This window comes from Anoplolepis gracilipes, chromosome 2 (genome assembly GCF_047496725.1).
Source record: "Anoplolepis gracilipes chromosome 2, ASM4749672v1, whole genome shotgun sequence".
NCBI classification, from domain to species: Eukaryota; Metazoa; Arthropoda; class Insecta; order Hymenoptera; family Formicidae; genus Anoplolepis; species Anoplolepis gracilipes.
Window position 1 is genome coordinate 877454 of NC_132971.1, and position 24376 is coordinate 901829.

At 31.6% G+C, this 24376-nt stretch overlaps 2 protein-coding genes across 9 annotated transcripts in view; one reads left to right on the forward strand and one right to left on the reverse strand.

The window, feature by feature from the left end:
• The window catches only part of LOC140662863 (uncharacterized), a 61324-nt gene extending 50653 nt beyond the window's left edge, over positions 1-10671 (reverse strand). The window contains exon 1 of the mRNA XM_072886540.1: positions 10510-10671. Within this exon, the coding sequence (XP_072742641.1) occupies positions 10510-10539 (30 nt within the window). The 5' untranslated portion in view covers positions 10540-10671. The remainder of the gene's footprint in view (positions 1-10509) is intronic.
• Positions 1-24376, forward strand: part of LOC140662861 (pikachurin) — a 95450-nt gene that overhangs the window by 12925 nt on the left and 58149 nt on the right. For 4 of the 8 annotated variants that reach the window (XM_072886534.1, XM_072886533.1, XM_072886532.1 and 1 more), the window contains 3 exons: positions 2674-2790; positions 16457-16683; positions 19408-19669. In XM_072886534.1, the coding sequence (XP_072742635.1) occupies positions 2674-2790; positions 16457-16683; positions 19408-19669 (606 nt within the window). Of the gene's footprint in view, positions 1-2673; positions 2791-11321; positions 11934-12031; positions 12240-14629; positions 15568-16456; positions 16684-19407; positions 19670-24376 lie in introns of those variants that run through there. The other 4 variants (XM_072886530.1, XM_072886535.1, XM_072886536.1 and 1 more) reach the window with 4 other exon arrangements.

Here is a 24376-nt window from a genome sequence, read left to right on the forward strand (position 1 = left end):
TTTTTTATCTCAAAATCATGTTTTTTTTTTTAAATGTTATAATTATTTTTATAAAACTCTGCATCTTTTATGTCTACGAACGAAATTATATCTATCAATCGAAACTATATCATTTTCTGTAATGGCAACTTAATTTATTAAAAGTAGGACGCCAAATTCATATAGATGTAGTACAGCACATATATAGTTATGTACCTGCTGTATTTGATTTCATTTCGAAACGTTCACGAGAAGATTCTGTAATTTCTGCATTACGTAAATAAGAGATTTTGTATATATATGTATGTATAAGCTAGAATGTAGTACTAAAAGTATCGAATTATGTAATATACATACTTGTTTGCTCATTTAGGGCTTCATAATTAGCTTCATGATATAAACGTATAAATATATAGTTATTTAAAAAATTCAAGATTTTTTCATAGCTTTGAATAAAAGATCGATATAAAATATTTACTCCCTTTTATAACATTTTTTATGACGTTCCTCAAATTATTAAAAAATTATGCATGGAATAGTGTTTCATATTACGAAAAAGAAAATTACTTTACTTAAAAAAAAAAATGTTTACTATAAAATAATTGCATTTAATATTTATTAAATTATATTTTCATTAGTTTCATATGAATTATTTTTATAAGAAATTTTGATTTTATTAATCATATTGCAAGAAAAGAGAGAGGAAAAGCTAAAAATGCATTTCTATATTTTTATGAAAGGGAGAGAGTATGTGACTTTTTTTATTTACGTATTAAATGATAGATCGACCGAGAAAAATTTTAAATTCCCCGTTAAAAAATTGACTCGAGAATAAAGTTTCGTTTATTAAAAGTTTCCATAAACAGAGCTATGACAAAAACATTTTTACTGCGTATATCGTTGACCATTTCATATGAAGCACTTAGCAAGCACTTGCGTTAAACCAAAATTAAGTATGAAATATGCGCATTATACATGCATGTGTGCAAATTGAAAAGTCCGCACACAAATTTATTTATCATTCATGATGCCTGAACCGAAAGACAAGCTAGAAATAAAAGCGGCATGAAATTTTATTACACTTAATGTAATGCACTTTTCATTGGAACTTTTATTTGTTCTCTCTCTATCTCTGTTTCTGTCCCATTGTGTTTCATAAATCATTTTTTTAATATGTCACACTATTTTCTCCATGCTCCACGTCCTCGAAAAATATACTATTATTATTAATATTTAATTCTAATATTACAGTCTAAAAAGCGTTGAATTATTATTATTTATTCGTAATTACAGCTGCATATCACAATTTGTAGCAGTTTTAACCATTATTCGTGAATACATTTATTACCATTTCTATATGTTCCATAGTAAACTGAATTATTATTTTCAAACATCACAGCAAATTATAATTATTCTAATTTTGCATTAGCTTCATCTCTTATATATGTATAAAAAATATATTTTTTAGAATTATTGAAAATAGCATCGCGTCGTATAGTACATATGTACATAAATATTATTACTATTATTTCCATCATATTTATAAATTATAAACCATGTTTTAATGAGATATAATTTCGTATAAAAGAATTTTTTCATTATATTATCTGATTGCATTTTTAAATAAAGTCAATTATATCTTTAAAATAAAAAAAATTATGTACGTACATATTTTTCTCTCAATCAATGTTTCAAAAGTCGCACATATAACATGTTGTAGATTTATGAATGCTTTAAATATAGAGGAAAGCATAAAATAACTCAATTATATGTAGAATAGAATATTAAACTATTCATTCTCTTTTCTACTCCGACAGATAGATACTGTTGCAATGATTATATTTAAATTTGAGCTAAATACTACAATTTTGTCTATGCTGAATATTACGTATTTCAAGCAAACTCACGCATCGCATGTGTAAGACATTGATTTAATCTTTTATGTCATTCAGCATAAAATTAATTATCACGCTGTCATCCGGATACTATACATTGCACACGCGTCATAATTTAATTTTCTACAACATATTTTTGCAAATGTGATGTTGTGACGTTAAATCAAGCACGTAGCAGAATGGAATCACGACGAAGGAGGAAACGCTGTGGTTGACTGGATGGCATTTAATCACCTGTGTGTTGTACTGCATATTTTGTTTCGCCATTAATTTCATATAATTCTTCTTTACGTTTCGTTATTAAAACAATTAATAAGAAAATTTTTCACCTAGTTGAATGTCACGCGAGTGACATTCAAAGGACCTAAAATTTGTGAAATTTTTCATATAAATTTGCACATTACAGAATTATATCTATACGTGATTATACGGGACTAATATCAAAAATTATGGAATTAATATTAAAAAGGAAAGAATAAATAGGAATTATACATGGAGATTAAATAATAATATTCTATACATAGGTGAGAAGATGTGTGTGTGTGTGTGTGTGTGTGTGTGTGTGTGTGTGTGTGTGTGCGCGATAAAATGCAAGCCAGAATTTTTATACAAGTTGATTACACAAAATATCGCTCAAATATAGCTTAATGTAAATATGCTTTTTAGAGAAATGACGAACAGTTGCGTTTGCAATTTGCCGCCATTGCCTATTCCATAATGTTCTCCCTTTGTCGGCTACTCCGAACTCCCCCGACATGCATAACTTTACTCATGTTCCCGTTTCTCTGCTGTGTTTCAGGAAGATGCGGGCACGGATCGCCATGCGAGCAACTCTGCTACGAGCTTCACGATGGCATGTACGAGTGCGACTGTAAGGACGGCTACATACTTCATAAAAATGGATACAGCTGCGCTGGTGAGTGTGTGTGTGTGTGTGTGAATAGATTCGATCCTTATCCCGCTTTGCAATTCGCATTCATGGCGGGAGACATCTTTGATTTCCCTAATAAAATTTCGCGCCGCGCCGGGCCGACAAACTTTTTGATGCTGCGTTTGTATTGTTTTCAAAGCACCGCTTCCGACAGCCGCCAGTCCGGGCGGTTGAATATCTCGTTTGATTTCAGAGAGTTAGGTATATCAAGAATGAGTTTTGTTCCAAGAATATCTTTCAGCGTACGAGCGCGGATTGTTATTATCTTCAATTGTTGGATATTTCTTTCATAATAATACTGAGAAAAGAGAAATTTTATTCGAAAATTTTACAAGTATGTTTTCAAAGTTTTTCTAGAGCTCATAATTTATTTAGTTATCTCTAATCTTATGTAGAATATATCTCAATTTAAAATCTCTATTATAGTAAATTATTTTCTTGAACGTGTCTGCGATTTTTGACCGAAACTCAATAAATTTTCGATATATTCTTAATTTACACCCTTCTTTATAATATCTGTAGATTAAATTTTGGGAAAAAAATTTCCTTCCATTTTTTATTTTTGCACTTTTCGTTACATTATTGTGAGATAAGGCCTGAGTTTTTAAATTCAAAATTGAACCAATTGTGCGTAATTTAATCATAAAAGAAGGTTAAATAATAATGTTCTTGATTTTCTTTAATCGATACTTTTAATTATTTCGTAACAATGTCTGTAGAAAATAATAACGTAATTTGTATAATGCACAAAATTTATTTATCATACCGTTGAAAAATTGCACAGTAAAAAGCTCGCGCGCGCTTGGTTGCAGATTTATCTCGACAATCTTAAGTTCAAGCTGTTTACAGTGCCGCGCCCGTATTAAAGGTAATATCTCATTTCGCGTGGAATTGCGTGGAATACATCTAACGTTGGCCTTATGAAATAGAAGGAAAGAAGAGAAGAAAGGCATTGTGAAAGAAAAATACGCTAAAATTGTCCATAAATCATGCAGAATTTTTGGGAGGCATGATTTATCGTTAGTCTAATCTTATACAAGAGTTTTTATACTACATCACAAGAGAGAATGAAATTTTAAATCGTATATAATACATTGCTATACATCAAATATATATCTACGAATAATTGATACGTACGATTGAAGCAAAAGTTAAATATGTGTTGGATATAAATAATCAACTTAATTTTAACAACTATGACCAATACAGTTTATTCTTGCACTGTATAATAGAATGTAAAAAGTGTAATTTGTGTATGTATTTTTTATTATCTTTTATTTATTCTATTTTCACGTTTCTATTTTTACTTTAAATAGAAAAGTAGAAAAAATATACGTAAAAGTATATATAAAAGAATTTAAAAAATATATTAAAATATAAATAAAATTAAATATTTATATTATGTAAAAAAAATATTATATCTAAGTTATACGTTATATAAGAAAAATTGTATACTAAAAAATGTGTAAAATATATTAAAATATATTATATTATATCCTTTATTTATGTTTTTTAATCATGCCAGATGCTATTGCGCATAAAAAAATTATAAAACTGTACTATAGAATACCCTACTCGACGCAATTGCCGCAACAAAATTACGCGGTTCCGTTTACTCAATAGACGTTTTTCTCACGAATGGACGCGACAGGAAATTCGGTAGGAAGTTGGTCGACGATCGCCTCCGTTAATTGCTTTCCGATTGATTGTTCGCGGAATTCTATTATTACAGTCTGTCCTAGATCGGAATGCTTATCTCGGAACACTAGAACTAAAGTTTTCCTCTGCTTTAGTCTCGCATCAACAACCTATTTTTCTTTGAGAAAAGAAAGAGATTCGTACGCGTGGTGCATTACATTTCCGCTTATTTATTGACATTAAGTTTATCTATGATTTTTACATATGATATAAATGCAAATAATTATAAAACAGAAGTTCTTCGATTGACGTCCGTAAAGAATATAAAATGAATAAAAATTGAAATACAGAACGTTGAGAAATAAGACAATATTTTAATTCTAATGTACATAATCAGGGCACATTTGTAATATCAGCCATTTTAAATATTGCACATACGATTATTGCAAGTTTGATTTCAATAATAAATATCCTCAATTTTTTTAACTATATGCTGCCAATCTTGTTCTCTTATTTTGGATCTTTTCTTTAAATTTAATTCTGTGGAAGACTGAGAAAATTTCAGCATTTTCGATTTCTACTTCGTTTAAGCGCCCTGCGCGCTGAATCTGATGGTACCATCAATGCGAATGCTTCTCTCCTCGACTGCTGCTTTCACCACGAATCCAAATCTATCTTGCGCTAATTGTGCTATCTCCAATACGGCAGTGTCTGCGCGAATCTGATTCTTATATTGATTTTGCCGTCGACTCTGATTTTCAATTCAGCAAACTTCGCTCGTGGTAAATCGGATAAGTCGATTTCTTCTTGTTGTCGTTCTCTTTTCTGAATTTTGCTAATTTTCAGACGCGCGATAGAATTTCAACGTCTTCCATTCCCACAAGCTCGACATTTTTAATCACACACCGACTTTTTCATTGTCAACTCTAATACCTAATCTGACAACTTATTTTTCTGTATGAATTTATCCCAGTTCTTTTTCGTTCGCAGTAATATTATCAATTTTGTTCTCTTATTGCCAGTTTCCTATCGTATTTGCAAAAAGAATCTCTATATTGCGTTAATTCTGCTCCATTTTCTTCCGATAAGTTCTACAAGCTTAATTGCTCCAGTGATTTTGCTGATTCTAATTCTTAAAGACAAGTTTTGCCGAAGGTGAAACGGCTAGGAATTTCTTGATCACTCATTTCCGCATTCGAACACGAATTTTGGTGATCTTGCTACTAACTTTAGCTAAGTCGGTATTCTAACAGTTTGCTTCGTCGACGATTTAACGAACATCTACAGGAGACAACTATCTACGATCACTTGAAATTAATTGGATATCTTTGTAAGCTGCTTCAATTATTTACTCTTCCACTTAATATTTATTTTTGTCTTCATTATTGTGCTCTTCATTTTATTTTTATCAAACTTTTACAATTAAATCTCAAGAAAAGTCATTTCATTGTGTTCGATAATGCTGTGTATGTAGCATTATCGAAAAATCGAAACGTTAAAGATCGATATGATTTATAAAATTGAAATGCAATATTGATAATTTTATCAAGGATCCTCTTCTCAGAACATTCTTCTTGTTAAAAAAGGAGAAAATATATTGAATTCCATATTATTAACGTGAGATAATCGATTTCCATGGTTTCGTACATGTATGATCATAAATATCGTTTATGTGACAACAAATCGGCAACACAAAAGCGCCTCGCGAGCTTATCTTCCCGAGCAATTTCATAAATCATGCTGGTGATTTGAGAGTATCATTAAAGTCTCTTACAGCGAACTTCACCCATCTATAATAATTCATGAATTTAAGTCATTTTATAATAAAAACTAAAAGTCGTATATTTTTTATTTAGCTTTTTGAAAGTAATTTAGTGAATTAATTAGAGATTCTTGCAATTAAAATGATATTAAACACTACGTTATTAGGATAATTTTAAAGTTAGATCTAAATTTCAATTAGATACAATATTCATCATATAATAGCCAACTGAAAATTATTATTAATTCAATATTATTAATTTCTATATATTATTAAGACGAAAACCAAGTTCACATCGGTGATAAAATGATATCATGTCTGATATTATTTTAATTATTAAATTCTATTTACCTATTAAATTAAAATTATGTTCAAAAAATACTTATATTATATTAATTAAAGTTTTTGTTCAATTGAATTGTATTCATAAATTACTATATCGATGTCAGTAGATATCCACTGCGGAGATAAATTAATCATGCGCGCGAAATAATATATTTTTATGTAGATTTAATATAGTAAAAATCGATTTATATTATAATATTATAATATATTTATAATTTTAATATAAAACTATACTTTTAATATAAATAGAAATGATTCTTAACACGATATATATAAAATATGTATAATATAATATAAAACTAGATATTAATTAAATTAACAATAAATTATTCATGTTATTATTTTATTAATAGAATAAGAAAAATATTAATTAATTTAAAAAGGCAAAAATTTTCCTGACACTCCCATTAATAAAATATCTAATTAAAGAGATAAAATTAAAAAAAAAAATAATAATTTTATTTAATTGTGGAAAAATTACATTTTTTTGTAATTAAAGAGACAAAATAATTTTTAGCTATATATATATATGTAATATGCAAAGCTTATAAATATATCTAAAAAAAAAATCAGAATATTCATTCAAGCTCTACTACAAGTAATGAAATTAGGATCGATGAGTAATTGCTAATTGCTCAACAGATTACCCGCTGAAAGCGTTGGAAGGCGAATGCCTGTTGATTGATAGCTAGCTTATATATGTACAATGATGAAACGAGAATTCATCTATGAATGAGGAATCACTACGTAAAATGGTACAAAGACAATAATTGCTCCCTCCATTTGTCTAAAATACATTTCTCAATCATGCAAAAATTACGTCATTTGCATATGGCTTTCCCTAAATTTTTAATCTAATAGTAAAAAAAAATTCTAAACTTTTATACAAAAAATATATAATTATATTTATTATGAAATCAATTTATGTGTGTTTCAACAATAAATTAAATTAACATTTATCATCTACGATAATAATCGATAAATTTTACTCAAGCGCGAAGACATAATTGATCGGTATGATTATATGCATTTTCTAAATATTCGATTTTCTTTGCAATTAATTATTAATTAATATATAAATAATTTAATGCAGATAGTAGTTTCGTACTATGTTAAAAATGAAGAATTATTTTATTATAATTATATTACACAGTTTATTTCAATTAAATTGTTTTACTGTAATTAGATAATTCTTATGCAATTAAATTTTTTTCCAAAAATAATTATGTTAAAAAATGAATAAAATGTAATTAATAAAATTTTCGTCGGTTTTTTAAAATACATAAATTCTTTAACATCATAAATAGTTCATAATATATTATTTTTATAAGAGAGAGTGTATTTTTTACAAAATTGTTAGAATTACAAAATTAATTACTAATTTTGCGCTTGTACAGTTAGAACGGTACTTTACTGGATAATTTTCTCTTGTTAAAATTGTGATAATAATTTACCTCCATAAGTAAAAATCTATTTGACTTAGAGAAATGTCCTTTTATGAGACAGAACGAAAAGATGCTGTACGGCAGCCAGAAAGTAAATAATAGGTTTTTCTAGCAGAAAAATGGAAGGAAGTAAAATGTATCATCTCATAAAATTAACTTTCAGAAAGTTGTCTTAATCAGAGCGCGCGTGAAGTGATCGAAAAAGTTTGAGTATTAATAAAGTTTCCTCGAAAGCTTAGGCCATGAAAATCCACATATGACAGATTGCTAGAATTGCTGACATTAATATGGTTTCCCAGAGAATTTTCAAGAAGTACGAGAAGTATTTACGAGATATAAATATAATATACTATACCATATATTTTTTCATTAGAACCATTAGAAATATCTGCAACGATAATCGAGGCAATGGCAGAATATATATAAATATAGATGACAAAGTTTAATAATTCTCAGAAAATTTACATTTGATTCGAATTTTAAATTGAATTCAAATTATTTCAATAAATTTAATCACGCAGCGATGCAAAAAATAAGATAAAGTTAAGATGAATTAAAATTAATATTCTATTTAAGCTATGACTAATTCTTACACAAAATTAAAGTTCCGAAAATTAAATCAAATAATAAAAGCAACTTTATTTTGTGAACGTTACAATATACAATAAGGATTAAAAAATTTTATTTTGTAATATTTGTTTCTTTTATGTCGTCTATATTAATTTATTTGTCTATGTATCTATGAAGTATGACAAATGGCGTGCGATAGATTTAATACTCATTGCTATTAAATCAAATTCAAACATGCACACTAATATTTAGCTTTTCCATCGCGCGCGCTATGTATGCAATTCATTAACGACATTATTGTATAACAAATGTGATATTAGTGAAGCAAGAGCTAAATATTTGCAAATGCAAGATTACAATAATTGAATTGTTGCATTTTCTCGAAAATTAGATCAATAATTCATTGCAGTTTTTCCTCGTTTCGATAAAAACGCGAAAAAATTACATCTGATTTAGAAAACTTGACGGTTTCAGTTTTATTTGTGTGTGTATAACGTTAAATAAATAAATTGTATTAAATTACTGAAAGAAATTTTTAACGATATAATCAGTAGTAGAAAAAAATTACGTATATGTATAAGTGTGTCTAATATATTGTATATAGTTTCTTTAAAAAAATTGTAAGTTATAACAAAATATTTTCTATAGGATAAAATAGGGTACGATGGCCATAGGCTGTATATTTTCTAATAAGAGCTACATAGTGCGCTTTTTTAGTCATTATCAAAGATAATCGATGCAATGTAAATATTGATTAGTGACTAAAAAGCGCATTATGTAGAGATTATTAAAAAAATTACAGTCATCTTTTCCATATGGCCATCATACCCTAGTTTACCCTAGGCTTTTTGTACATCTCAAATTTACACGCTATTACAAACTTTACTCTCATCACGAAATTCGCGATAATGTTCAATGCCTCGAATATATTATGCTATAGCATAATAATCGTCATTAACATTGATTGCTGATAATTCGTTCGTTCGTTCGACGTAATGTGAACGATTCCTCGATCATTTCTCGATCGCTATTCCTTTAATAACGCTATTACGGCCTTGGAACGCGTTTCACTACGAGCATCCTTTTTAAATCGATCCTGCAATCGCGTTCCTAACGGAATTGTAGGAATTTCAGGAATACTTCTACAACGAACACCCTGGTGTGTGCTTCGAACTCTCAGGAGTTTTTAAAAATACGGCGAATACCAGCTTTGCACTCCGAGTGCATTTACGTGCAATTTTACTTTCATCTGCTTCTACCGCATTGTCGGGAAATCTTAATGCTTAAAATACACTTCGTGCTTTATTTTGGATTCAGAAATTGGTTCAACCTTAATTCGGGAAGATCAATATTTTACCCGAAATTTTTGCACTGCGTTAAATCAAAATCGTAATGTCTTTAACTTGACTGACAATATACTAATAAGATTTTATTAATGTAATAATTTTTTAAAATTATAATTTAAACCAAAGCAATTCATTTTAATTTATTTCTTTGTAATCTTTATTAATTGTTAAATAAATATTTTGAAATTTAAACGATTAAAGAATGTTGTGACTGGATAAGATTGACCATATGTATCAATAGTTAATATACAGTAATTATATCTTTTTTTTAACTGTACTGTATTTTATGAAATAGGTAAATAAATAAATAAAATAAATTTTATACGCGATATAAAATTTAATATGCCGATATTTATTCGTTAATCATTACCCTGCTAATCATTATGATAAATATAATATTATTATATAAATAGTGTAATATGAAAATTGTGGAAAAAACGTCTCACTTAACGCATATTTTTGAAATAATATTTTCATCATATTACTAATATTTTTCAATAACGTACCATAAAACAACAGGATTTATTATTACATAATCGTTCAGGCCGGCGTGTATATAAATTAAATATGAAATTTAATTAATAATTTAGAGACTCACCAGCAGTTTCCTCCTCGTCGTCCGATCCATTCATCTTTTTGTCCAAAGCCGTGATTATCAGGGTTCGATGATCCATCGTACGTGTCACCAAGTCCAGTCGATCAAGTACACATATCAGTCATCGGTCATTATTATCACACACGATAATCGCGTTATTATTTTTGCTTTCTTTACCGACGTTTATTTTACGCGCATCGATCGATTACCGGTAATTGTTCGCAACCCACACATACACACACTTATACTTCCGCAACCGCCATAATCGCCCGGATATGTACTTCGACACTCCCGGCGGAAAATAGGCGGCGATGCTTTTAGCACGTCATATTTACTATCACTCCCGGCACCTACATGTTAGAACACGACGCAATTGTCATGTAGATTCGCCCGATACTTTGTCCCGACACTCCCGGCATACACGTGGCATTTGACGATTGACAGACGCGCAGCGTGAGGGATCATGACGCCACGACATTCATCAAAGACAGACGCTCGACGGAGCCGTCGTTAATCGCGTAATTGCCGATTAAATATTACTATCGCCAGACGATCTTCCAATATTCTTTTCAGCACTCTTAGAAACCGCACACTCACGTCTATAATGGCGGTCATTCGGCGACTGACGGAAACGCGAAGGTAGCGAAGGGATTGTCGCAAGAAAAATTTACAGACGTAACGGCGTCTGTCAATTGCGATTCACGCACCTATTAAACGTTCGATCGCTGTCACTCGCGAAGAATTTAATCATAACGATCGTCCGATTACCTTGCGTCGTGTCCGGCACTGTCGAAACACTCGCGACGACTATCCTTGCTCCCCCCCCTGCCCCTCACAATTATCGGGAACGCGACGCACTACGGGGTTCACATGCCACTCGCCAGAGCTTTCGTCATAAAAATCTCGATGCATACGTAACATATTCAAAGTGACATTTGAATCGGACCGCCTGTGGTGGAACACGTGTTGAGAGAGAAACAACAATAGTGAAAATATGTTAAAAACTTGGAAAGGTTAAATCTCTCTCTTTCTATCCGGGACATTTTTAATGCGGGACGTCTAATCACTTTAATATAAAATCTCGTTCGGTATCAAATATCAATTCTATTAAATTAAATCATAATTATAACGCGATGGAAGTGTTATTTTATTTTAGCAATATATTTTAATTCGATATTCCCGTTTCTCCTGTATATTCCTCGGCGGCGATTAACATTGCGCGATTAGAGACCGCGAAAACGCGAGAAGGAAATTTGGCGGGAAAGAGAGGGAGAGGGAGGGGGGGGAGGGAAGGAGGAAGTGGTTCCCACGTCGATCGACAGGGAAGCGAACCGCTCACAAGTGCGTCATTCTTCGCCATGTTAACACGACCCAGTAATATGTTCATCGATCATGACCTTGATATCAGATTCTGCGTCGATCGGAAGGTAATATCATACATTTCGATATGTCATAATATTTAACAATACGTATGTAATATATATATATCGAAAGCTGACGCTCGATAGACTCGTTTATCTCGCAGGACGATACACGCAAATATGTTTTTGTAGCGAGCACCATGGTGTTTATATTCATGCTCTCCCCACCACCAGCGAGTATCTGTAGTAGGGGACTTCGGTATGTTTTCGACCTTGAAGGAAATATTCGTAATACGTATCCTTTTGCGTCGAGTAACTTCAAGGACTGGCTGGAGGATACACAACATTCCGACGTTCATTCGGTTGCCGAAAGTGAGTAATGAACGATGGGAGCTTTCCAGCAAGACACTGTGTCTTGCTGGAAAACTCCCAATGTTATAATTTATCATTTTCATATCAATTTTCATTAATATTTAAATGGAAATTTATAGCAATTACTACAAATCGATGAGGTAATAATAGTCGGAATCGCGAATATTAAATGTATGAAAAATGAAATATTACTCGCGAGATTTTCTTCACGATGATCTTTCGGGAAATCACGGACGTGTTTTTCGCTCTCTTTCTGCACTGAAAGTAAATATACGAGTGTATGTAAAAGTACATAGAAGTAAATACGCTTCAAGAGAGTGTAATATTAAATCGTACATCGCGTGCGATTTTAATCGAAAGCTTTTTCGCGATTTATCCGTGAATTAATCTTTGTGAAATTTTGAAGCAAGCAAGAATTGGCGAATCGATAGCAAACATGCGGCAGATTGTAGAACAACAGTTGATGAATGAATTATATTATAATTTTTTTTCGAGACAATCTCAAGCACGAGATTTGAAGGATTCAAAATTTTTTTTGAAGACGAAGTGAATATCTTATTAAAAATTTGTTTAAAATTTTTAGTTTAATATATTTAACTTTATTTTTGTTTTGTTTCATTTTTATCTCAATATGTTTTCAAGCGTTTTATGAAAGCTATTTTATAATTTAGCCAATAAACCGAATTTTTATCGATAATCAATATTAAGTGTTATTTCTGTATGATTTATCTTAAATAATTTTCACCGCAAATAAGCAACGATGTGTTATATTCAATGTATGCCATAACTATTAGAGTAAATTCCCGTAGTAGATCGTATTTTAGTGCTACTGTGATGTGTTATGTATTTACATACATATTGTAATAGTTTGACATTTTAATATTTTGAATATTTTTTAAAGGTTCTAAATATACTTTTCAATTAATTATTTCTTTTGTAAGCAATTATTTTTTTAACTTTATTTGTAATTATTTATAATTTATAAAGAGATACATATATAAATGTTATTGTATAATATCTTTAGCATTATAGTTTATACATGTAATTTATCTGTGTAATATAGAGGTTTTATGTTACAATTTTTATTTAAATTTATTTCTATTTAATAATTAGCATTAATTTTTAATAAAAATTACGGATTTCTGTTGATATATGCTTAAAACAATTAATATAATGTGATTTTTAATATAATATAACACGGTTTAAATAATTTGAATAATTTACAAGTTTATTGAGTATTAAACAAATTTTTTGTTGTTGCGTATATGTATGTTTGTGTCGCATCTATAATTTAGGACACGTTTTATTCATATAATAAATTTATAAATTTTAGATTCGGGCTTCAATTAAACCCCATCAGGCGTCATTTGAATAAAAATTGCTGGCGTCAAAGGCCTTTGAATTCGAGTAGTTCAAGGAGAATCCGCTTGGGAATGAGAAGCTTCGTATACGACAGGCCCATTAAATTTTAAATGGTTGGGGATTAAATACGGAAACGCGTCCGCCACTCGATTCGCCGGCAAATATTGCGGATAGGAAGGTTGAAAAGAAATAGTCGAGTGTCTTCTCGAAAGTCTCGGTAGCTTTTGGACGGTAAAGTAAAGCTGCTATCGACCGTAATTGTTACAATTGCGTTTGCAAATGCCATTGACCTGTTTACATAAACGGTGATCTTTATCTGAAGTAAATCAATCATCGAAAATATATATATTAAATTTAGTTGTATAAAATTTAGATATTACTGTCATTTTCAATTTTCAATTGGCATTTAAATTTTTTAATAATTTAATATAATTTAACCCTTTGAGTCACCCAGCGGATCACCCAGAGACCCACCTTTTTTTTCGTAGTTTTTTATTGTTTTAATTACTTTTTTATCAACAAATACCGGATTTTTTGTTTCTACAGAGTCTCTAGAACATCAATAAGTGTAAAAAAATATGAATAGTCATTAATTGTTAATTGCAAAAATACCATATATAAACAAACAGTCAAAATTAGTACTTTTTTACGAAAAAATGCATTTTCTACTAATCTATTATGACAATAAATACGGCAATTTTTTTATAATCTTAGTACACCCTAAAGTATTTTTCAGAATTTTTTTAGAATTTTCCACCGTGTTGTTTTTGTTAAATGCTTTTTTGATAAAAAATATATAAAAAACAATATTTTCTGTGTTCAATTAAAAGTAACAGTCGTATTCTTTTTTAAATTTAGAATAAAGATTTCTCCACACAAATTTTTCTATTCATATATTTGTATATAAATATATATATTCTAGATAGGATATGTTCTAGAAATGTTGAAAGGAGTGCTTTTCTCCATGTAAACGTTGAAGAGTCGCAACTCTATGACCATTCGCGATCTGGGAAAGGTCGCGGCGAGCTAGTCGGAGTTTTATTCATGAAGAATATTACGTTATATATATTCAAGATTGACCGACCGTTTCAAGTTTTTGCGAAGAGAATCGTCGTTGCCCTTTACTCTGAAAACTCGAAGCACGACGCAGCAGAATCCATTGCGCGTGCAGTCGACGCAAATAAATCTTGTTCCAAAACGAAACCCAATCGGAGAGTCGGAAATTCACATCCCCGCGGTATACCAGTGCCCATTGATCCTTGCGCGTAATATATTATATATCTAGTTTTGACGATTGACGTTCACTACCCCCGCCGCAGCCGCCGCCGCCGCCGTCTCTCTTGCCCGCGTTCGCTCCGCCCGTGTTATTATTCCGCAAGCTCGGTAATAACCAAATTAACGCTATACATGAATTTCCGAAGCACGTAGTTGTGCGCGGCTTACACCGACGATGGGACGACCAGTAAGCGACCCGAAGTTTGGTATCGCGAGCTTGCCTCGAGCGATCCAAAGCCAGGCTTTAGTCCTCAACCTCATTCCCTTCTCCTTCCTTCTCTCCCTCCCCCTCACTCTCTCTCTCTCTCTCTCTCCACTCTCATCTACGCTAACACGAACAGAGTAAGCGAGTTTGGGTCAGCCGTTCAAGGAACTCGAGGAGCACTATCCACTATCCTGCCGGCACAGCTTTATATATGTGCCATACATGGACACGTGGAAATTCGTGCGCGACCAAGGGATAAGTTTCTAACGACCCTTCACCTCGGTGCCGCCATCGCCTGGGCCGATTGCATGTGCGGTGAACCGATCGTACTGCACGTGCAACAGCTCGTGGATTTTCGGAGCTATCGGAATGCAGACGTGTCTTTGTGCAATAGAAAGATTGAAATTGCTAGTGAAAAAGATATATTGTAAAAGCTCATTCTTCTTTTTGATTGACTATCGAAACTTCTTCAATATCTAATTATGTGTAAATTAATTATTGTACTGTATTATTAGAGCAGGTGCTAAAATATTATTTTTTTTTTCATAATTTCAGTAAACTATATTCCGATATTACGAGTCTAATCCGTCGTAGCGTTTCTGATCTATTTTGAGGATTATGTTGATTTCAATAGCTATAGTGGCTGTCATAGTTTATACGATTATCGCGTGAAATTTTTGATTATAAATGCAAAATGGAAAGTGTCAAACTCTATTAACGTACCATTTTCTTTTTTAATCACTCAAGTAATTTGCTGTCAGATGAGAAAACTGCACATTCACGACGTGCTATAATGAACAATTGGTTGCGTCTGGTTTTGACAGCTAGATGAAGTAATTTTAATATTGGAGTCAAGATGAAGTAAAAGTTTATACTCTGATTTTATTACATTAATGATAATTTCATTTACGGAAGTTTGCCTTCTCGTTTGAAAACATTCTTCTTATTTCTAAAAAGAATATTATAAATTTTCAAGTTTTGCTGCATTATATTTCATAATGAATGATTCTTTCGTCTATTTAAAATCTGAAATCTTGAGACTTTAATCACTTTAATAACCCTTTATTGAAAAAAAGAGATTAAACTTATTTTTATTAATAATATGTATGTCTGATTTTACGATTTTTGATAAAGTCACAATTTATCGAGATGCGTATGAATGATTTGGATATATGTGTGTTTCTTATTTCTTAATATTTCAAAAAATATAATTACAATAGAAAAGATGAATGAAAAATGAAAAAAAATTTTGAAATTCGATAATTTATTAATGTCGGTGAACAATTTTCTACAAGCAAACGGCTTACATTATTTCACGGCTTATTCAATGTTTTTTTTTTATTCTTCCAACAAAACGAATTATTTTTGGTTGCAGAGCTCAATTCGACGTCGCCATCGACGAGCGAATTCGACGAAGCCGAGAGCGACGAGGCGAACGCGGACAATGCGGATGACGAGGATGCGGTCGAGGACATCCTTTATATGCGCGGTGCTACCTTTACGATACATCTGGATGCTCCAGCCGAGAATTCTACCGCGGACGCGACGAAGATAAACGAGGGGAACGGCGCAGATCGGATCGAGCTGCGCGCCACGTCTCAGGTAACATTACCCTCCATATTTCTCGGGTTAGCTTGTCGTATTGCTGCGTAAGTGTTTGTACGTTGTTCCACGATCATTTGTTATCTGGGATTCTGAAGCAGTATCTGGTGAAAAATCTAGGACTTTTGATGCACAATAAAAAATAGGAGAAGGCGATATGTCGGAAAGCATCTATTCTATCTCCTTGAATGTGGCAATAATACTTCTTAATAATCCTTGGATTCACAAAAGCGAATATATTTTTCTTGTACAGAATATAATACTGTTTCAATTGCTTCTTATGTTTGCTTTGTTCAAGTTTGAAACATTCTTGGAGTAAAAGCATATATTTAAGCACGAGTATCCTGAGCTAAATGGATCTCAACTCTTGCAGAATTATTTTTTCTTTAATACAAAGATTTACATGGAATGTCATAATACTTGTGTATTTTTTGTTACAACACGCAAGAATTAACAAAAAATTTTAATTGCGTATGTATATGTGAATATTTTAAAATACAGGAAATCTTAAAAATTCCAAATAATTCCATTTAATTTAAAATATAATTAAAACTAGCGCGCTCACGCGTATACGCTTAAAAATTCTCTTAATACTTTTTCTTGAATTTTTTACAAAAATATTTGTTATAAAAAATATTATTTTTTACATTTATCAAAAAATTTATTTATTGTTAGTTAATATGTATTTATATATTTTTATAGTATTTCTTTTCTATTTATTTTTATATCAAGAAATTAGTTTTACATAAAATTATTAAATAATGGTTGTTAAAAATAGTATTATTGTTTGAACGAATATCTTTCTACAAAATAAAAAATAGAAGAAATAATAAACAAAATGTACATGTAAATGTATATATTCAATTAAATCTTTTTTTGGATGAATGCAAAATAAAATTCTGTAACAATTATTTTTGCATGTGAAACACAAGTAAGAGAAATTTTTCAGCGTGTGTGTGTTTTTTAAACTCAATTGCTAAAAACGAAAAAAATATTATATAGGCTTTAAGGTCAACTATGTAATAAATACAAGTTTAAACTCAGTATATAGTTTCAATTTATTGATTCAACACAAATACTCGATATCGTGCATTAGGTTAGTCAATATCACAAGAATTTACACTAACTCTATAAACTTAATTGATTGATATGTCGACATGCCGTCATATTTGTACTAAATGGAGAAAATCGATCAAGCTTTGGGTTAAGCGGTCCAGAATAGAACATTCCGTAAAGGGACGTAAATGGGTGTGCTTGTATATGTGCGAGGTATAGAAATAGCGATTATGTGAAATCGAGCGAAAGCCGGAATGTTCTCAATCGAGGAATCTTGCCTTGAACTGGAATTAATATTCACGATATAACCGAGGATGTAAAGTTTTGTTTAATGTGACAAAGGATTTGACTCGACTGATCGAATTATTGGTGAACAATGATTGATGAAATCGAAACTTTGCACTTTCGGTTGCGCGTCTGTACAATGATATATTTTCATTTTTTGATATTAGAAACATCCTGTTTGCCGTATAGATGCAAACACTACCATTAATTGAAATTAAATGTAAAATAGTAATGCAGATGAATATTAATATAAGTTTATATCACATGATTATTAAGTAATGATTAAATTATTGCAAATGACTATATTAACATTGCGATTGGTTGCAGGAAGAGTCATTAAAATTTAATAAAATTAAAATTAATACGTAAATTCAGATGATATGGAATTAATGTGCTAATCGACAAAATAGGAACTCGAGCTCTTCTCGGTGATCTTTCTTTGCAAACATGTAAACAAAATTTGCATAGAGTGTTGCAAACATTTTGCAACACTCTATATTAAGAAACAAGGTTTCCAGGTTCTAAGGGCCAATTTTTATTCAAAAGCCTTTTGTAAATAAAAAACCTTGAGCCGTGCAACAGGTACTTTACATCCGCTATAGTTTTCCTAACATGCAGCAGACTATTCCATTATTTCTGAAAATTTCTTGCTTCCGAATCGACAACAGCAAGCAGAGGGATCAAAAATGATGAGGCGGATGTCAGAAAGCGGGTCGACTCATGAATAATATTTGTTCCTGTTTGGCTGTTTATCATACATGTATCTTCTTCACATTGTTGTGCTCTAAGCTAGATGAAAAATAGATGCAAAAATAGATTCAAGAATTTTTTTATATTATAATTTACTCTTTTTTATTCAAACGTATCAATTTTATTTATTTGAAAATATTTCTTATTTAAATTAATATGATATTTTATCTCTCCCGAATATATTAGTTGATATACAATCAATTATAAATCTTACACCATATTGGTGTAAGAAGGTAGTAGAAACTAAAATATTTTTTAGTTATACTAATTGAAAAGTGTAATATTTAATGTCCGTTAAATATAGGTATATTACACAATTTAGAATAGATTAAAAATATTTCAATGTTAGTTTCTAAGAAAAGAAAGGGAAAAAGAAACTTTATATATTTTTTAAAACAGTAAAAATATAATTATAATTTATAAATATATTTATAAAAAATATTAAATTGCTTTAAATTTAATAAAATTTTTTAAATTTATAATTTAATTATTATTATACAAATTTGATTAACTATATAAAAGCACATTGTAAATAGCTGTACGGGAACTGATTTTCTTTCCTCAGCTTCTTTTCAAATGTCAATTTCAATATACATGAGACATAACACATTTCGTCCCTCTGTGGTTGTTTAGGGTCCAAATCTGGAGCAAAAACTGCCATCCACGATGGAGAGCATCGTGAGTACCGAACCAGCGTGTTCCTTGGACTGCGGGCCAGCTGGAAATTGTTATATCGAACAATCCCGCGGAGATGAAGTTGATGTTGCAATCGAGGATGACGGGGACGGAATCGTGGATCTCGAGGGCAACACCGTGAATCTTAGACGAAAGCAGGGAACGTTCAGACAGAGATGCCAGTGTCCTCTCGGAAGAGGCGGTGATCGTTGTCAGCTCGGTGAGTGATTTCTTTATCTTATCTTGTAATTTCCTTATACATTTATGAATGCAATGTGCTGCGATACAAGAATCTTCGCTTCGGATCTAAACGACAAATTTACTTTTAACGTATATTTTGTACGCGGTACTGTTGGATTATTTGCCATAAAAAGGGAAAAGAGAAAAAGTATGGGCACTGATTTTATCTCATAACTTTACTTCGAAACTCATTCTCTCAAAAAGCGATATTTCCATAAAAGAGAGCAGAGAATAATATTATCACAGATATCGTCCGCAATCTTTCATCCGTCGTTTTCCGGAACAACGTTAAAACGAAGGAAACGCATTCGGAAGCGCGAAGTTAAATTCGATAAACAAGCGAGATCGACGTGAAACGTCGGCGAGTGATTTTCCCCGGGAAAGGCAACCTCAAGATCAAGAGGCGGCGGCGTAGATCGAAGAATTGAAAACTTGCTCATCATCGATCGTTCCGCTTTGTTCCGCTCTGTTCCACGCGAGAAACTTACGGCATTCAAGTCGAAAGAGTATCTGCTCTCGTTTAGCAGGAGCTTCGTACATTCGACGCGATCGTATCCGTTTGCATCTGGCCGCTTTACGAAACTCCCAGGAAACTCGGCGAGATGCTCTCGGTAATCTCCAACTTTTAACCCTTTGAGATGCAGGTTGCACGCGCGCTCGCGCGCAAACATGGGTTTGTCCAGCGAATAACGTTAAACGCTCGTCAAGATCTGTACAGAAGTCGTCATCAAATAGTTAACGTAAATCGCCGACGGCACGATGTACACGACATTAGTAAGAGACATATCGAGCTATCAACGTGGTATCAGACATTTTGAATTATGAATATTAAAACGACGAAAATGAGGTGAACGTTTCTTGCAATTTGCATAGATAATGTTACATTAACAAAATCCATCTCGCAAATCGTTAAACTTGATAAAATATAGTGCAAACTCCGTTGCGCTATCAGTTTGACATATCCTATGGAAACGTGGAATAATTAAAATAAAGCCGCTATAAAATAATTTAAAGTACAGAAGAGATTACGGTCGAGCTGTGATAAGAGAATCTCTAGCTTTTGATAAATTTGTTTCATCGAATTTCAACGCAAACATAACGTTGCGTTAAAAATCATTATATTTTCCTTCTTTCTATCACCATAATTTAATACGGTTGATGTATGGCGACGATAATTCGAATAATGATCTCCTTCTCCCTTAAATCAATATTCTTATAGTTTTCAATACTTGCGCTCTTCAAGTCAAGGCCAAATATGAATATTTATTTTAAGAATTAATATACACATTTCAGAATTATCAATATCGAACCAATAGAGTATTCCGATTATTTGGAATGGGAACATATTTATAATTGTATAGATATTTGTATTCACATATTGACACTTTGCGGACAACGAAAAATTTACGCATGAAATTGATACATGGCATGGAAATATTGGATAACTGAATTTCAATTGTAAAAATTTCGTAAAAATATTGGGACTACTAGATTTTCATTTCATAAATTTCGGATCTAGTCTTTTGGGCTAATGCGCGGTAAATAAAAGTTCTGAGTAGAACTGCGAATAACGAATAGAACACGTTTTCTTCGTTTTATTAATCATGTATCGATCTTTATTTCAATCAGTTATGAGCGTCTGGAACGGATTAAACTGTTCGCAATATTCGGTTTAATCTTGCAAAATGGTTTATATTGCATCATAAAATTGTGTGGGATTAAGCGGCAGAAAAATTTCACGAACAGATCGACCGTTCATAGTTTGAAGTATGTTTTACGTTTAGATCCGAGTGTTTTATCGCACCGTTTTCATACGTGACGGATCACAACGCAGGAATTATGATACGGCAAACATTTATCTATAGTTCTCACGACAAACTGTTATGCAAAAAATCAAAATGCTGTAAGATATTTTTTAGAGAGTGTTTAAGACTATAAGACATTTTTTAGTTTAATCATTTTAAATTAACGTTTTTTTATTATCTTCCTGCATCAGGAGTTAAATTACATTTTTAATCGTCATAATAAAAAAAAAAAAAAAAAAAAAAAAAAGAAAATTACTACGAAATATATTTGAAATATTTTTTTTTAATTTAAAACATATAATAGGCCGTGTAAAATAAATAAATATACACATAGATAAACTTTGTTTTAATTTATCGAAATAAAAATGTCAAAAAGTGCATAAAGCGCAGATATTAGATCGTTTGTTTATTTTTAAAGTTGATTTATCATCATAAATGGCAAGAATTACAGAAAATTTTATGAAAATACTCAAACGATAGAGGAATACGATATTATAATTTTGTACATGCTTGTGTGGCTGTGTTATTGATGTCTGCTCCAAGAACAATGATGTGCTTACGAGAAGACATTCTTTAGAACAGAAAGCAAATGCTTTGCAGCAAAAAGTGAAAAGTTATTCATATGCAATGTCAGATATCCTTTCGTGTTTGCTTTGTGCTTTTATATTTGTTGAAATCGTTGTTTCGTTTTTATTTACATGAGTCAATAACGCTTTTATGTATCACTACATATATGCTATAAGCAGACTTAAATATTTACTCGATATTGTTATAACAAATGTTAAGCAATATAATAATAATAGCAATAAAAAATAGAGTTAAATATCGAGTAATAATTAAAGGCATAATTAATAAAATAGTATATATATAAAATATTAATAGCATAATAGCTTAAAATTTTAACAATATTCTGTGTGTGTTTACATATATTACAATTTCATATGTTTAAATTACATATTAAATTACATAATTGATATGTAAATATATAAAATAAATATATAAAAATTCACATATGTATATAAATTAATTTGTGCTTTATATTTTGAATAGCACCGCTGACTATAAGTAACATTATTCAAATGAAAAAAATAATCAACAGAAATTCTTGCACAGAGTTATTATAAATGTTTATTTTGCACAATATACAGCATTATATGGGGTAATGGCACAATATCGTAATTAATTTTTCACGATAACGCGCAACTTGCACGATGAAACTTTAGCAACTTACGTGGCTGCTGATTGCGACATTCGCGCTGTACTCTAGATGCTATACGAGACAATCTTTGTTTTATATTGAACCAGTACAGGATTATTCGCCACCTTGTTATTCGGCGTGGGCAAATTAAGCCTCGCTGAGCGGCTTGGAGTAAAACCACGAGGTGGGCGTTGCCTGCCAGTTAATTCCGCTTGCGAAGGTTTAAAGCAAACGCGACCTGCAAACCGAGTCGTCCTCGTTGATTCCCCGGGCACAAGATCTAACGAGCTTAATTTATTTTACCAACGACGCACACTGCATCCTCTCTATCTTTCTCTCTCTCTCTCTCTCTCTCTCTTATTCTTTCCGTTTCCGGTTTCCATTTACACATATAAATATTTATCCTTTCGAATGCACGAAGTACTTTCGATTTCGGTAACCCGAAATTCTAGTCGCGAGTATTTATATCCTTAACTGAAAAATATTGAGTATCTTAAGTAAAAAAGAGACAAAGAGATGTGTGCTACGAAGAGATAAAATACATGTATAACGTGCAAGCTAACTTTGAAATACACCTGTCACAAATGCGAATTAGAATAGACCATTATAAATGTGAAATGAACCTTATATTTTATTTCTAATATTAGAATAAAACCATAAATAGGAGGAATGTCAAACTTAAGTAAAAATAATTACGCTTTTAAATACATCGGAATGAAGTACATATACATATATCTTATGCATTCGCGCGTGGCATAAATCATATTTTGCTGAATTAAGATCGGCAAAACAATGGTCTTGCGGAACGAATGCTTAATAGTGATAAATTTCACATGCTATTCGAAAATTAATGCGAAAGCGGGAAATAAAACGTAAAAAGATAAGCAGTAATTCCATCCCTTTCCCTTTCCCTTTCCCTTCTATTTAAACGCGAAAATAGTATCTCCGACGGCTTAGCTCGGAAACAAAAATTTACTAGCAGCTGCTGGTGCCGTAACTTTTCAGGCTGCTACATTTTAATAGTGATACATTATCCGGACTTTTAATATTACAAAGTGCAGCTCGGTAATTCCGCATCATCCGTCCGCCATTGCGAGGTGCGAGAGACGGCGGCTTTGCCGTGATTTATGTCATGGTTGAAGCTGCGCGCGCGCGCGCGCGCGGGCGCGGGACGCGCGATGAGCGGTAGAATTATTTTTTCGCAGCTGCCGCGTTTCCCATCTCTTCTCCTCGTTACAACTGGACATAAATCAAGACAACTTTCCGTGTCGTTTCAACCAAAATCGTGAAATTCGCTTGCCGGACAATAGCGTCCTCACGTATTTTTACAATATTTGCGTGAAGATATGTAGAATACACCTGTCAAAAGACAATTGTATTAATTATTTCTCTTGCAAATGGCAAGTAGTTTCTAATAATTATAATTAACGAAAGCAATCGAAATTATATATTTTACTAACAGATTCCATGACACATCACATCACACACTTTTTTATAAAAATTGAAATACTTACGAACATATAATTACAAAAGATTGAGAGAGGAAGAGAGCTCTCAATTGTTAGCTCTCTTCAGAAGTAGAAACTGTAGAAATCTGAGACTTATTTGAAAATCAGACTCAGTATCTTGATATTATCTAGCTACGCGCTCTCAGAAATATTCGTAGAGTGCTATCGAGCAAAGT